The following is a 15144-nucleotide window of genomic DNA, read 5'->3' on the forward strand; positions in this document are numbered from 1 at the left end:
TCAGCCCACCCGGAAAATGCACGCCGTGTTCCGAAGCCGCAAAGTTTCGCAGGCAGAACCAGTGACCAGAGCAGCAAAGTGAGCCCTCGGGGCAACGCTCAAGATTAAATCGCGGTATCCTGGCTGCCCGAGCCGTCCTTGATTTCGTTTCATCCATCGGCGCTCCTGTCCTGTTCTCTCCTCCCTCCGACCAAGCCTGCCTGCCACCCATTTCCCGCGCGCACCCCGTCCTGCCGCCGTGACAATGTCGCCGGTTCCACACCCCCTCTCGGACCTCTCTGTCAAAGAGTCCAACGTTGCGAGAGACGTCGTCTTGAAGCTGCATCCCGGGACCGTCATCGACTTTCGGGCAATCTATTTGCTGGAGCCAGAAAAGGAACATGTGCTCGGCTTCTTGAGCCTCGAACACGCGGGCAAGGTGGTGGCCGACACCCCTCGCCCCGTTCGCCTCGCGCAGGTCAAGTACGATGTCATTGGAGGCGCCGAGCCCACGCAATATCACGAATCCGTCATCAATCTCGCATTGGCCGAGAGGATCAAGCACACCGTGGTGGGCCAGGAGCACCATGCCAGTCTGTCCATGTAAGTCGACAGCGTTCCCCCCCCGTGCATGCCCCGAGCCTCGCGCAGCGATGAACCCGGCTCACCCGCCCAACACAGCTTCGAATTCGAGAGAGTGGTGGAATGCATCACAAAGTCGTCGGTCTTCCAGGAGAAGCTCAAGACCATAGAGCTCCCCGAGGGCTTTGAGCTCGTCGTGGAACCATGGCCGTACGGAGGGCCAGACGAGGCCGACGGCCAGACTCGATTCTTCCAAGGCCTCTGCTTCGGCCGGGACACGAGGAGCGGGAACCCCGACTCCAACTTCTACGCCTACCCGCTGCCCTTTATCCCCGTCGTGGACGCCAGGAAGATGGAGGTGATTCGCATCGACCAGCCGGCGACGGGCGGCAAGGGCGATCCGCTAAGCGGCGCATCGCACAAGACGCGCGTCCTGGACCACTGCCGCCCCGCAGAATACGTGCCCGAGCTCGTTCCGGGCGGCACCAGGAGGGATCTGAAGCCCCTGGCCGTGGTGCAGCCCGAGGGCGCGAGCTTCGCCGTGTCCGAGACCAACCTCGTCGAGTGGCAGAAGTGGCGGTTCCGCGTCACGTTCAACCCGCGAGAGGGAGCGGTGCTGCACGACATTCGCTACGACGGCCGCGATGTCCTGTACAGGCTGAGCATCAGCGACATGGTGAGAAATCTCCCCCCCCTCACCCCGCCCCCGCCCTAGCCAGTTCCAACCCGGTGCCTGACGCTCCTCCAGACGGTGCCGTATGCCGACCCCAGAGCCCCGTTCCATCGCAAGCAAGCCTTTGACTTTGGCGACGGTGGGCTGGGAAACTGCGTAAACAACCTGACCCTTGGATGCGACTGCCTCGGTGTGATCAAGGTAGGCGGCCCACGAGGGCCACGACGAGCCCGGCCCACTCCCGTGTGTCGGAGGACTGACATTCCCCGGTCGTCTAGTACTTTGACGGCCTCCTCACCAACCCCAATGGCTCGGCCCAAGTGAGCAAGAACGTCATCTGCCTCCACGAGCAGGACAACGGCATCAACTGGAAGCACACAAACTGGCGGACTGGCCGCGCGGTCGTGACGCGGCGCCGGGAGCTCGTGGTCCAGTTCATCATCACCCTAGCCAACTACGAGTACGTCTTCGCCTTCAAGCTGGACCAGGCGGCGGGCATCACGGTGGAGGCGCGCGCAACGGGCATCGTGTCCGTCGTCAACATCGACCCCGGGAAGACGGCGCCGTGGGGCAACGTAGTCAGCCCGGGGACGCTCGCCCAGAACCACCAGCACATCTTCTGCGTGCGCATCGACCCCGCCGTCGACGGGCACCGCAACTCGCTCGTCCAGGAGGAGAGCGTGCCCGTGGCCACGGACCCGGCGACCAACCCGCACGGAAACCTGTACGAGGTGCGGACGTCGGTCGTCAAGACGTCGGCCGGGCTGGACCTCGACCCCTTCAAGAACCGCGTCTTCAAGGTCCAGAACGTGTCAAGCAGGAATCCCGTCAGCGGCAAGCCGGTCGGGTACAAGATTGCGACGCCGCCGACGCAGCTGCTGCTGGCTGCGCCCAACAGCGTGCAGTCGAACCGCGCCCGGTTCGCGCGGCACCACGTCTGGGTGACGAGGTACAAGGACGACGAGCTGTACGCCGGGGGCCGGTACACGCTGCAGAGCCGGAACGAGGTGGGCGGTCTGGCCGACGCCGCCGCCCGGGGTGACGACGTCGACGACCAGGACATTGTGGTGTGGACCGTCTTTGGGCTGACGCACAACCCCAGGGTCGAGGACTGGCCGGTCATGTATGCGAAACCTTTGGTCCCCCTTTCCCCTTTGCCTCTCTGCGCTCTCATCTGTCCCATTTTCGAGCGGTTGCTAACACTGCTTCAGGCCTGTGGAGATGCTGCAAGTGCACATTACGCCGTCCGACTTCTTCACGGGCAACCCTGCGCTCGACGTGCCGTCCGGCACGGACAGCGGATCAAAGCTGGCCGGCGGGGAGTGTTGTAGGACGTCGGAGTAACGGGAATAGTGTACGAATATACGTACGTACAAGCTAGATTCGAATTCAGTCGCCACAGACCAAAGGACACGCACTCGAGCAAGTGAACCTGTCCTCTTTCGAGACGCAAGGATGCCCCTACTGTAGCTACACGAAGCGTCAACGCTTTGTGCGGGCACTTTTGCGAGCACGTCCTGGCCCTCTTGGCGCGGGCTGCATTTTTTCCCTTTTTTTCCTTTTCTTCTTTTCCCGCAATAACAAATTCACAAGCTGTCCTGTCCACTTTTGCTATCCGTGTCCGTGTCGGGACGACAAAACACCGTCCGCAAGGCCCGTGTCGTGCAAGCGTCTCCGTGTCACGTAGATGCGCTAGCCTGCCGCACCAGGACCAGGACCAGGACCAGGACCAGGACCATTCCGACACGCCGGCCAAGCGAGGCTTTCCGAATTCCGGCGCCCCCTCGCCCCGTACGTGCTACAGCGCTCAAGTACACGCTCTACGTACGGTTCTCTGGCACGACACAGTACCAAGGGCGGGCACTCGGACCGGCGTAATGCAATGCTGGCGCTGCTTAAAAAAAAAAAAAAAAAAAAAAAAAAAAAAAAAAAAAAAAAAAGAGCACAAAAACAGACGCAGCCGCGCGACATGATATTTGCGCCAAGGCTCCCCCTCCACTCTGCACTCTGCACTCTGTACTCTGTACAAACATCACGTCTGGGCACACACGGCACTTGGCCGAGCAACAAATTAAACCCCCTTCTGCTTCATCTGGAGAGATAACATGGCGCAGCCGCAAACCCCAGCCACGGCCACGGCCACGGCCACGGCAACGCCGATCCACCGCGTCACCCTGTTCAAGATTGCGAGCAACGACGACCAGCAACGCCTGCTGCAGCTGTACCAGCAGATGCCGACCAAGGCCCTCAAGGTACGTGCTCGGATGTTTCTGCATCCTCTCGCGCTCTCACGTCGTCCCGTTCTCACGCAACCCCCCGCCCCAGCACGGCAAGCCCTACATCCGGTCCGTGGTGGCTGGCCCGGCTGAGCCGGACCAGCGCGCGCAGGGCTTCACCTTTGCCGCCGTCTCCGTCTTCAGCTCGGCCGCCGACATGGCCTACTACGACGGCGAGTGCGCCGCGCACGCCGAGCTGCGGGCGTTTGCGAGGACGGTGCACAGCGGTGCAATGGTGGTGTTTTTCGAGAACCGCCTGTAGCTGGGTGGTGGCTGGGGGTCTGTCCGGTGTTTTCATGTACACATGTATCAATTTGGCTCTTGGCCCTTGGCCCTTGGCCCTGGCCTTGTCCTTGGCCGGACGGGAGGGGGGCGTAACAAGAAGAGACGAGACAAAAGAACACACACCACTATTCATTCAAACCGCATGCACGCGCGTACGCGCATGCCATCGTCTCGCCTACATGAGCCCCTGCAGGAAGCGGCGCGAAATGTTTAGCCCGTCCGCGTTGGCCAAGTCGACGTCGAGGGCGCCGTAGAAGCCCGCGTCGAAGTCGTCCTGGTGCGGCGTCCCCTGGCCGAGCGTGTCGAAGAGAGTCAGGATGTCGCTGTTCAGCCCGGCCATGTCGGGAATCTCGGCCCCCGCCGCCCACATGTCGTCGTCGGGCCGGCCGAGGGACCGGCGGCCGCGGAGGTAGGATTGCCCGTCGTTGTTTGCGCTTGCGCTCATGCTCATGCCCGTGCTCGCCGGCTGCTGCTGCGGCTGGCCCGGGCTGTGGCCGCGTGCCGCCGCCGCCGGGCTCGGGTGGTCGCCGCCGTCATCGCAGTCCTGCAGGCCCAGGCTCTTGAGGCGCGGCAGCAGGCCCCGGATGCTCTTCCACAGCCGGTGGCTGGCGATGCTGTGCCGGCTGAAGCCGCGCACGAGCCCGACGGCGTCGATGAAGCTCTGCGCGCACCCCGCGGCAAAGGTGCTGGGCGCGTGGCAGATGGCCAGGGAGATGACGGCAAAGGCGCTGAGGAGGAAGTAGTTGAAGGCGGTTTGCTGCCTCGAGTAAATGTCCGACGTGGCGTTGAGGTGGACCAGGACCTGGACCGTGTCCTGCGCCAGCTCGACGGCCACCTTGGCCCGCGCCAGGTCGGCCTCGATGGCGGCCGCGCTCAGCAGGTGGTGCTGGTAGATGGAGATGCGCGTCAGGTTGCCCCGGAGGTACAGAAAGGCGCGCAGCCGGTGCAGGACCCGGGGCTGCGACCTGGTCGAGTAGAAGACCCGTGGATGCCGCATCTGGAGGTGAGGCGGGATCGACTCGAGCCACGCCTGCGTGCTCGAGTCCAGCGCATGCGCCACGTCCGCCGGGATCGACTGGCACGGCGCGCCAAACGGCGGGATCGCGTCCCACAGCTTGGAGCACAGGCGCGCGTACCCGACCATGCACTTGAGGTAGGGCGAGTCGATGTCCTAGCCGTCACGGCCCCGTCACGTCAGTCAGCACGCAGTCACGGGAAACAACGGGGAGGGAGTCGGGGGGTCGAGTTCGCTGACCGGCTCCAGCAGCGCTGGGTCAATGTCCCTGTCGGCGAGGGCAAACGAGAGGCTCGTGCCGAAGCTCCATCGACGGTCCAGGACGTAGCAGCACCAAAAGACCCTGAGCGCGGCGTGGCGCGACTGCGCATCGGCAAAGTTGTCGTGGAGGCTCCTGCGCCGGTGCAGGCCCATCTCGAGGGCTTCGCGGGCCGCAACGCCAATCGTCCGCCACGCCAGCAGCTCGTCGTCGCTGTGGAAGTGGTATATGCTCTGCGCCCGGCGGTTAGAAACGGCGGCTCGAGGGCGGGGGGATGAGAAGCTGGATGCCCCTCAGGTCCACCTCGGCCCTCGATATCCGCGCCGCCTCGGCCTCGACCGACTCGGCAATGGCGGCGCAGAGGCCGTTCTTGCCGTGGGCCTCTATGGCAATGGCCGTGGCCACGGCAAGCTTGGCCAGCCTGACGTCCGTCACGGTCAGGGGCGGCTCGTGGGCGTCGGCGGCGGGCGTCTGATGGAGGAGTCGGGGGTCGCGGATGGCGCGCAGAACCTGCTCCGACCTGGATGCCAGCTCGGCAATGGCTATGAAGGGGTAGACGGATTCCACCTCCTCCTCGTAGACGGCCAGCAGCCTCGCCATCTCGTCGGGGGGGCAGCTGGCCCAGAACTCGCCGTCGGTCGCCTCGGCCTGCTCGGGCTCAGCCGGGGACGGAGCACGGCTCGGAGACGGCGACGGGGAGGCGGGTATGCCCATGCGCGTGAGGGATCGTTCGGCAATGACGAGCCCGTAGGACGGCCGGGTAGGCCCGACAAACTGCGGATGCTTGGGCACATGGTCCTTGGAGACGGCGGAAGGCGACCGAGCCGCCGCGGCGGCGTCCAACGGGCCGGCGCGAGGGCCCGGCGACTGGTGCTTGAGCTCGTCGACGGCGCGGCTGAGATGGGTGACTTGCTGTCGCAACCGGGCCAGCTCGTCGCCCAGGGCCTGCATCTGCTGGCTGCTGCGGCGGCGGGCGGCGGGCGGCACTCGTCAGCCTCTGTTCTCGCACGCAGTCCGAGTCCATCATGAGCGCGAGCACGAGCACGAGCATGCCGGGCGTGAAGGTGTGTCGGGGAGTGAGGGACGGACGGCACGACGCCGCGGCCTACGCACCTCTCATCCTTTTTCCTGCTGCTCTGCGGTGTGACGGCGGCAAAGACGCAGGTGACGCCGCCGGCCAGGCACCGCTCACAGCTCGAGCCGTTGACGGGGATGCACTTGAGCTTCTTCTTCTTGCACTCGTTGCTTGGGCATCATCAGCAACCTCATGCAGCGCGACATGGCACCACCACCTGGCACCCGTCCCCGCCCCCCTTCCCCCGAGGGCCGTGGCGTCGAGGCTGAACATACCATGCAACAGAGGTGTACTTGCCACGCTTCGGCCTCGGAGCTGCGTCAGACGACAGGCCAGGCACCGGGACCGGTCGCTTTGGAGGGTCTCCGTCGGCGGTTCGGCTGCTCACGGGCGGTGACTTGTCGTCCATGTCGACTGGCGCTGGCCCTGACATTCCGGAATGGCTCTCCTCTCGGGCGGCTGGGCTGCAGTTCCGACTGGGGATGAAGGAAAGATGGCCCGGCGATGGCAAACGAATCGTGCCATGAATGGGGTGGGACAAGAGGAGTTATGCAACGTGTCTGCGGGAAGCGTTTCCGACGTTCCGAGCGCTCGAATCGTGTGCAGACAGACGGGAGGGGGCGGGGGCCGGGGGCGTCGTTTCGGGGGTGAAGCCGCCCCATTGGTCGCGTCTGTGTGCGAACCGAGACAAGCCGCTGCGCCTGTGTCACGAGTCCTCGGTGCTCCGCGGCGAGGTGCGCAGTGAGCCGGAGTGCAGGACGGACAGTGCACACAGCGACGCACCCCGGCGACCCGACGGTCCTATTTAGTGCACCCCCCCGCTGTCCCATCGACCGACTAGGCTCGCCTCGACGCCAACTGCCAAACCGCGCTGCGCCGTCTGGAACCGCCGCCGCCGCCGCCGCCATGCTCTCGGCCGCCCGACCCGTCGTCGCCTCCCTGCTGCGGGAGCACGACGCCCGCCTTACCCTGGAGGCTCTGGCCGTCTCCCTCATCTTCGCGCCGCTCGTCTACGTGCTCGTCAACGAGGTGGTGCGGTACCACGCGCGCATCAGCGGCATGAAGGGCCCCAGGGGCCTGCCCGTCATCGGCAACCTCTGGGACATCCGCGTCAACGCGGCCGAGAAGTATCGCCAGTGGGCTCGCACGTTTGGCGACGTCTACCAGATCCAGCTCGGCAACGTGCCCGTCGTCGTCGTCAACTCGGCCGCGGCCGGCAAGTCCATCTTTGGCCAAAACGCCCAGGCCATGAGCTCGCGGCCCGAGTTCTACACCTTTCACAAGGTGCTCTCCGACACGGCGGGAACGACCATCGGCACGTCGCCGTACAGCGACTCCCTCAAGCGCAGGCGCAAGGGCGCCGCCTCGGCCCTCAACAAGCCCTCGATCCAGACGTACGTCTCGCACCTGGACGTCGAGTCGCGCGACTTCATCCGCGAGCTGTACGAGGCCGGCGACGCGGGCAGGACGCCGACGGACCCCATGCCCATGATCCAGCGCCTCTCCCTCTCGCTCGCGCTGACGCTCAACTGGGGGGTGCGTCTCAAGAGCCGCGACGACAGCCTGTTTGACGAAATCACGCACGTCGAGGAGGAGATCAGCCGGTTCCGGTCGACGACGGGCAACCTCCAGGACTTCATCCCGCTGCTGCGGCTCAACCCCGTAAGCACGCACTCGTCCAAGGCGCGCGAGATGCGCAGCCGGCGCGACGCCTACCTGGCGAGCCTCAACCACGGGCTGGACGAGCGCATCGCCAACGGCACGCACAAGCCCTGCATCCAGGCCAACGTCATGCTCGACGAGGACGCCAAGCTGACCAAGGCCGAGCTCACGTCCATCAGCCTGACCATGCTGTCGGGCGGCCTCGACACCGTCACGACCCAGGTGGCCTGGTTCGTGGCCCTGCTGTCGCAGCACCCTGAGATCCAGGACAAGGCCGTGTCGGAGATCGCCCGCTTCCACGACCAGCAGAGCCCCATGTGCGACGAGAAGGACGACCAGCGCTGCGCCTACGTCGTCGCCCTGGTCAAGGAGTCGCTGCGCTACTTTACCGTCCTGCGCCTGGCGCTGCCTCGCGCGTCCACCAAGGCCGTCGCCTACGGCGGGTGCACCATCCCCAAGGGGTCCATCGTCTTTCTCAACGCCTGGGCCTGCAACATGGGTAAGTCGAGAGATGCCGGAACGCCGCCGCCGCCGCCTTGAAGACGACGCACCCGCTGACCGCCCGCAGACCGCAACGTGTGGCGCGACCCCGACGTGTTCCGCCCGGAGCGCTGGCTCGAGCAGCCCGACGCGCCTCTCTTCACCTACGGCGTCGGCTACCGCATGTGCGCCGGCTCGCTGCTGGCGAACCGCGAGCTGTACCTCGTCTACATGCGGCTGCTCAACAGCTTCCGCATCGAGAAGCACGACGCCGTCGACTGCCACCCCGTCACCGGCAACTCGGACCCGACGAGCCTCGTGGCCCTGCCCCGGCGCTACCGAGCGAGGTTTGTCCCGCGCGACCCCGCGGCCCTGCGGAGGGCCCTGCAAGACACGAGGGCCATGGACGGCCTCGACTGACGTCGTCTCGCGGAGCTGCAGGCAGACTTGGATGAGGGAATACGTGGAATGAGTATACAGGTACCAAGCGAGTGACTTGTAACTGTCTGATGAAGCCAGGCGGTTTCTGCTACGTGGAATGGGTGTACAGGCACCAAGTGAGTGACTTGTAATTGTCTGATGAAGCCAGGCGGTTTCTGTTACGTGGAATGGGTGTACAGGCAGCAAGTGAGTGACTTGTAACTATCTGACGAAGCTACTAGGCAGTTTCTGGACGAGTGAATACACGGCATGGGCGCACGGCTGGATGGGTGAATACATGGAATAGGTGTACAGCAGCACTTGGCGAGTAACTGAGTGAATACATGGAATATGTGCAGAGCGGTGACCAAGCAAGTGACTTGTGACGATCTGATAAAGCTACTAGGTAGTCTCTAAACAAATAAATACATGGAATACGTGCATCGCAGTAATAAGTGAGCAACTGAGTGAATACATGGAATACGTGCACAGCGGTACTAAGCAACCGACTTGTGAAAAAGCTGCTAGGCAGTCTAAAGAAGTCAATACATGGAACACGTATACAGCAGTACCAAATGAGTGACTGAGTGAATACACGGAATACGTGCACAGCAGTACCAAGCGAGTGCCTGACCGTCCCGTGAATACCCTGCCCATGGGACATTTCACATGCATATCCCGACGCGGCAGCATGCATCTGAAACAAGCCAACGCGGACAGTACCACCGTGCGCTGCTTGGCGGCGTGGCCACGTCAACGGCAGCGGTGCTCGCACTAAGCAGTTGCGTCATGGTGAAGTCGTGAGTCGTGACGAAGGCCGACGACGTCGCATCGAGTTCGGACTGCCAACTGCGGCAACGGTTGCCATCGGCGGGACGCGGGACCGCGGAATGCCGAGTTCCGCACGTGGTGCCGCAACAAAAAGCACCTCGTGTCGGTCGACGAAGATCGAGCCGTTTCCCAGACCAGGCCAACCCTGCGCCCTCCAGCGACGGACTAAACTAGCACGGAGCATCCAAAGGCAAAGAGAAAGAGCCTCGGCAGTGGCTTGCTCGCGTGGAAATGCCTCAGACAACAGGGCCCAGGCGCGACCGGATCCGCGCCGTCATCCCCGACGTCTACCTGGGCCGATGGCCCCCGGGACGGCTCAACTCCATGACGGACGTCCCCGGGGTGCTCGTGCACACGCAGTCCATCGAGCCGGATTCCCAGGTCCACACGGGCGTCACGACCATCCTGCCGCGACGCGACTGGTACCAGCACTCGAGCTTCGCCGGCGTGTTCCGCTTCAACGGGTGCGGCGAGATGACGGGCTCCCACTGGCTGAGCGAGACGGGCCTGCTCAGCTCCCCCGTCGTCATCACCGCCACGTCGTCCGTCGGCGAGGGCTATCGCGGAGTGACGGCGTACGCGTACCGCCGGCACCGGGAGCGCGGGAGCGACGTGGACCTCTTCGTGCTGCCCGTCGTGGCGGAGACGTACGACGGCTTCCTGAGCGACCCGGCGCGGTTCGCCGTCACGCCTGAGCACGTCATCGAGGGCATCGAGGGCGCCACGTCGGACGCCGTGCGCGAGGGCAACACGGGCGGCGGCACCGGCATGATCTGCCACCGCTTCAAGGGCGGCACCGGGTCCAGCAGCCGCCTCGTCCGCGGCTACGGCACCGACGGGCAACCCGTCGACTACACCGTCGGCGTCCTCGTCCAGGCCAACTACGGCGTCTCCGAGACGCTCCGCATCGGCGGCGTCCCCGTCGGCCGCATCCTCCAGCAGGAAGGCAAGCTGCCCGCCGGGCCGGGCCGGGAGGCCGGCGCCGCGGAGCCGCGCAAGGACGGCAGCATCATCATCGTCGTCGCCACCGACGCGCCCCTGATCCCCATCCAGCTCCAGCGGCTTGCTGCCCGTGCAACGGTCGGCCTGGCCAAGGTCGGCGGCTACGGCAGCAACAACTCGGGGGACATCTTCCTCGCCTTCTCCACCGCCAACAAGGTCCCCTTTGCGGACGCCTCGATGGAGTCGCCGGCGGCGGGCGCCGGCGTCGCGGTCGACGGCGGCTACGCCCCCGCCGCGCGCGTCGTCACCATGTCGGACAATGACACCATCAACGGGCTGTTCGAGGCTGCCGCAGACGCCACCGAGGAGGCCATCTACAACGCCATGTTCATGGCCGAGTCGATGACCGGGTACAAGGGCAGGCACGTACCGGCCCTGGATCTGGACGAGGTCAAGAGAATCGTAGAGTCGAGGCTGTGACGCGACGCAACACGCACATGCCGGGAGACGGGGGTTGTAACTTGGTTTCCGCAGCCGTCACGGCGACTTGGAGCTTGACGTTTGGAAGAGGGGGGGGACTTATGGTGTCCCGTGCAACGGCTGCCTCTGCAGACAGATGTGAATCAAGACTCGAGTCATGACCCGGCCATTACTCCCAGCTCCCAGCGTAGTAGAAATAACTGTCGTCGTGTCAGGCTGAGCAGTGACGAATCGGATCCGAGCTTCTCGTGTCGCGGGGCTCAAAGGTGCCGCAAAGTTGGAATACTGCCATCCGTCAAAGTCTTGCATTGCCCCGATGCCTGAGTCGTAAACGGCCATCGGCCGCTGCGGAATCTGGCTGTTGTCTTGTCCATGGTGAACCGAAAGCCTGTCGAGAATGCCAAGAACGCCACGCGCAACAATCGCGACCAATGCCTTGGGTTCAGGTCTGGCGTGTCTCCGGATGCAGCAAAAAGCCACAACTTCCACAAGTTGACAGCCTCTTTGACAGAAGCAGAACCGCCCAGCGCGACAACCACAGTTCGTAGACGCGAGCTGTGACGGGGTCGCGCAACGCCATCCGCAGCTATTGAGTTGTCTGGATCAAAACTCTGTTTGGGCGGCAACAAAGCTCGTCGCCAAACGTTCCAGGATAAATCGAGACCTTGTTTCTCCCGCTCGTGTCTTGCTCCGGAATCGTTGGAAGCAACATGTGGCGAGCAGCGTATCTTGCGGCAGGCCTGGCGAGCCGGGCGTCACGACAGGTCCCGGCGACTCGGGCAACGCATGACGACGCTCTGCCGCCTCTCAAGTTCGACGACGAGGGCGTTTTCAGAATCTCCGTCTTCTCCGACCTGCATTTTGGTCAGGGTAAGGGCCGACAGACAGCAACGGTGGTCGTGGTGGTGATGCTAACGAGGCCGTGTGGCAGGCGAGTCCGGCACCGGGCCGGACCAAGACCGCAACACGATCCGGGCCATGGAGGATGTCCTGGACTTGGATGGCCCCCAGCTTGTCGTCCTGAACGGGGACTTGATCGACGGCGAGAGCGCCCGCAGTCGCAACGGCACGCACTACGTTGATCAACTCGTCGGCCCCATGGTGCGGCGAAACCTCACGTGGGCGTCGACGTACGGGAATCACGACCACAGCCACGACGCGGACAGCGACGACATTTGGAAGCAGGAAAAGCGGTGGCCGGGCGCGCGGACGCAGAGGATGGTCACGGCCCAGGGTGCAGGAATCACAAACTACTACCTCGTCGTGAACCCGCCGACGTGTGCTGGAGACGGAGACGGAGGCGGAGGCGGCTGCGTCCCCGAGCTCGTTCTCTGGTTCTTCGACAGCCGCGGCGGCTTTCACTTCCAAGGGGCCGCGCAGGGGAACTGGGTGCACGCGAGCGTCGTCGCCTGGGCCAACGAGACCAACGCATCGTTGGCGAGACGGTACAAGAGGGCCATCCCGTCGCTGGCCTTTGTCCACATCCCCGTCCACGCCACCGAGGGTGCCGCGCCCGAGCCTCACCACCAGCCGGGCATCAACGACGAGCTTCCCGTTGCCCAGCAAGGCGAGGGCTGGTGCGGCAACGACACGCCGGACGAGGAGGGGTGCGACTACGGCGGACAAGACGTGCCCTTCATGCGAGCCCTGGTCGGCATGCCGGGCCTGATGGGGCTCTTCTACGGCCACGACCACGGCAAGTCCTGGTGCTACAGGTGGGATTCCCTCTTGCCGGGCATGGACGTCGCCGGCAGCGGCCTCAACCTGTGCTACGGCCAGCATTCTGGGTACGGAGGCTACGGCGACTGGATCCGGGGCGCCCGGCAGATCGTCGTGACGCGGGACAAGCTGGCAGACTTGACCGTCGACACGTACATCCGCCTCGAGTCCGGAGCCGTGGTCGGTGCCGTCTCGCTGAACTCGACCTTTAACCACGACTACTATCCCGCCACGCCGGACCAGCGTACGTACGTGGATCAGACTGTCAACGGCAAGGTGCGAGTCTATCCCTCTGCGTCGTCGAGACTGAGACCTGGCCGTGAGCTGGGGTATTGCAAATACGCCGTTGCCGCTTGCGTCGGGCTATGGGCCGTTTTGAGTCGCGTACTCTGAGGGACGCACCATTGAGTTTGGGCAATTCGAGCAGAGGAATGGGCGCATTGTCGATGCGCTGCAGGTGGCATTGGGCTAATATTGTGGTGTTTGGTGCTCACGGTTGTGACGACTACGTCTACTCACGCGCCGCCCTCGCGCTACACCCGGTGACGTGCTGATACGTGCAGTGTAGCCTTGGCGAGGTAGATTTAACGTTTTGGTGACTACAACAGCAATGACGGCACGAGACGCTTGCGACAAATCCCCCCATTTCATGGTGGTACAAATAGTAGGAGGATGCTTGTTGCACACGGTAAAAGCACGAGGGGTGAAATATTTCTGGCACTATATATACTGCTCATATACTCGAAGCAAGTAGACCTTAGCCCGTCATGATAGATACTTACTTACTCACGCATGGTAAAAATGCAGAGGTCGTCGCCAGCAAGTTGGGCCGACTTGCCCGCTGTGACGGCCAAGGGACAGCAACGAACTGCACAAGCGTTGGCCAATGTGCAAGGACTTTGCCGGCATCCTAGTCAAAGCTCAGGGCGTGTGAATTTCATAAAAAACTCCTGGATAATCGCACTGGCTTCTATGTGCGTCGGCTTGTCGCCAGCAGCTAGCTGTGAAAAGTTGGGCTCCGTGGATGGCCAGTCATGCCCTGCCAGCCCATTCAGTCAGCACGCTTTGCAAGGCGCCGAGTCGCGCGAACAAAGGTAAGATGAGGAGTCGTACTTTGGTCATCGGTCTTGTAGTGCTGCACCGCTCCCGCCTGTCCCCGGCACGTCCAGCTTAGATGATGGACGTCGCCGGCAAACAGGTCCTCTTGACGATGGGGCGTGTCGCATTCGTTCCGGGCTGCCCACCAGCCCAACCTTGACGGTTTGCCACCATGAATCAGCACTCGAGATGGCCTTGATCTGTGCGAGTTGACGGACGTACCAGCTCGGGATTGCGGGCTCAGTGCCGCCTTCGCCTTGGCCGCCGCCGTACTTGACATCGGCGTCGGCTCCTCCGTGAAACTCCAGGATCGGCATGGGCACGCGCGCGGGCTGGCAGAGGTGATGATTGTCCTCGTTGTCCGTGTAAAAGGACCCCGAGGCCGGGGCCATGGCGGCAAACTCGCCGCCGACGGAGCTGTTGCAGGCAATGGTGTCGACGAAGCCGCCGCCAATGGACAGCCCGGTGGCGTAAATCCTGGCACTGTCGATGCAAAAGTTCCGGCGCAGGTCGGCGAGGAGATCCCACACGAACTGCAAGTCCTGGGCGACGGTGGCCTTGGAGTAGTTGGCTCCCGCCCAGGCGCCGCCCAGTCCATTGGGGTAGACCATGACCTTGTCGCGGGTGAAGCGCGCCTCGTCTAGCTTCGTGTCGACTTCAAAGAACAGCCCGACGCTGCCTGAGCCGTGGAAGCCCAAAATGGCAGGATATCTGCGGCCCTTGTCGTAGTCGGACGGGAGATGCACGCTGTAGCTGCGACGCAAGCCACTCGACTTGATGTCGCGATAGATGGGAAGGCCTATGGCCTGGCCGACGTGCGTCTTTCCGCAGCCCGACGTGTCGCCTCCGGAATAGGAGCTGGTCGTGTCCGGGGGGACCGCGCAGGGCGTGGCGACGAGACTGAGGAGCAGCGTGCCGAAGACCGAGGTCACGAGGCTGACCATGACGACAGGACGCGATGGTGGCACTGGAATCCCTTGCTGTCCCACGAGTGCGCGGGTGCAAAGTCGACCGCCTGCGGGCAGCGGCCACGGAGCTCATTAAATTGTTGCTTGTACGGCCGACGCTGCAATCGTCCTCGTGCTCCCAAGCACCAGGTGCCTTGGTCTTGCGCCGGTGCCGTGTGCAGTCATCATTCTTCAACCCATCGACATACAGTGCGAGACATTACACACACACGCCAGCTACGGCCAATGCGAGGCTGGCTGGTCCAATCGGAAACCTCCGGCCCGTACCCGCCCCCACAGCCCTAACCCCGCCGTTCCCAAGTCTGTGGTGTGGTGGCGTCGCGGGGCCAGCGACTTTGGGCGTCAAACTGCGCAAATAATCTCTCTCTCACAGAACGCGCGCAGCAAGCTGTGGCCCGGC

General features: G+C 63.7%; 7 protein-coding genes across 7 annotated transcripts; 5 read left to right on the top strand and 2 right to left on the bottom strand.

Moving 5' to 3' along the window:
• Positions 1-244: 244 nt before the first annotated feature.
• MAM_08307 (copper amine oxidase) lies at positions 245-2578 on the top strand (the record flags this gene model as incomplete). Its single annotated transcript, XM_040827105.1, has 5 exons — positions 245-582; positions 661-1237; positions 1310-1435; positions 1513-2357; positions 2446-2578. 5 exons carry the CDS (start codon positions 245-247, stop codon positions 2576-2578), a joined length of 2019 nt encoding a protein of 672 aa, XP_040674894.1.
• A 761-nt stretch (positions 2579-3339) lies between these two features.
• MAM_08308 (stress responsive A/B barrel domain-containing protein) lies at positions 3340-3772 on the top strand (the record flags this gene model as incomplete). Its single annotated transcript, XM_040827106.1, has 2 exons — positions 3340-3486; positions 3560-3772. The coding sequence occupies 2 exons, from the start codon at positions 3340-3342 to the stop codon at positions 3770-3772; spliced, it is 360 nt and encodes a 119-aa protein (XP_040674895.1).
• Positions 3773-3970: 198 nt separating this feature from the next.
• MAM_08309 (Casein kinase II, regulatory subunit) lies at positions 3971-6553 on the bottom strand (the record flags this gene model as incomplete). Its single annotated transcript, XM_040827107.1, has 5 exons — positions 3971-4966; positions 5051-5282; positions 5413-6030; positions 6183-6314; positions 6420-6553. 5 exons carry the CDS (start codon positions 6551-6553, stop codon positions 3971-3973), a joined length of 2112 nt encoding a protein of 703 aa, XP_040674896.1.
• A 497-nt stretch (positions 6554-7050) lies between these two features.
• Positions 7051-8706, top strand: MAM_08310 (Cytochrome P450; the record flags this gene model as incomplete). The annotated part of the gene is made up of 2 exons (XM_040827108.1): positions 7051-8305; positions 8375-8706. 2 exons carry the CDS (start codon positions 7051-7053, stop codon positions 8704-8706), a joined length of 1587 nt encoding a protein of 528 aa, XP_040674897.1.
• Positions 8707-9768: 1062 nt separating this feature from the next.
• On the top strand, positions 9769-10959 carry MAM_08311 (peptidase family T4 protein; the record flags this gene model as incomplete). The annotated part of the gene is made up of 1 exon (XM_040827109.1): positions 9769-10959. The coding sequence occupies one exon, from the start codon at positions 9769-9771 to the stop codon at positions 10957-10959; it is 1191 nt and encodes a 396-aa protein (XP_040674898.1).
• Positions 10960-11669: 710 nt separating this feature from the next.
• On the top strand, positions 11670-13071 carry MAM_08312 (Metallophosphoesterase domain protein; the record flags this gene model as incomplete). The annotated part of the gene is made up of 2 exons (XM_040827110.1): positions 11670-11829; positions 11891-13071. The coding sequence occupies 2 exons, from the start codon at positions 11670-11672 to the stop codon at positions 13069-13071; spliced, it is 1341 nt and encodes a 446-aa protein (XP_040674899.1).
• A 725-nt stretch (positions 13072-13796) lies between these two features.
• On the bottom strand, positions 13797-14720 carry MAM_08313 (uncharacterized protein; the record flags this gene model as incomplete). Its single annotated transcript, XM_040827111.1, has 1 exon — positions 13797-14720. One exon carries the CDS (start codon positions 14718-14720, stop codon positions 13797-13799), a length of 924 nt encoding a protein of 307 aa, XP_040674900.1.
• Positions 14721-15144: the final 424 nt, after the last annotated feature.

This window comes from Metarhizium album (genome assembly GCF_000804445.1).
Source record: "Metarhizium album ARSEF 1941 chromosome Unknown scaffold_50, whole genome shotgun sequence".
NCBI lineage: Eukaryota > Fungi > Ascomycota > Sordariomycetes > Hypocreales > Clavicipitaceae > Metarhizium > Metarhizium album.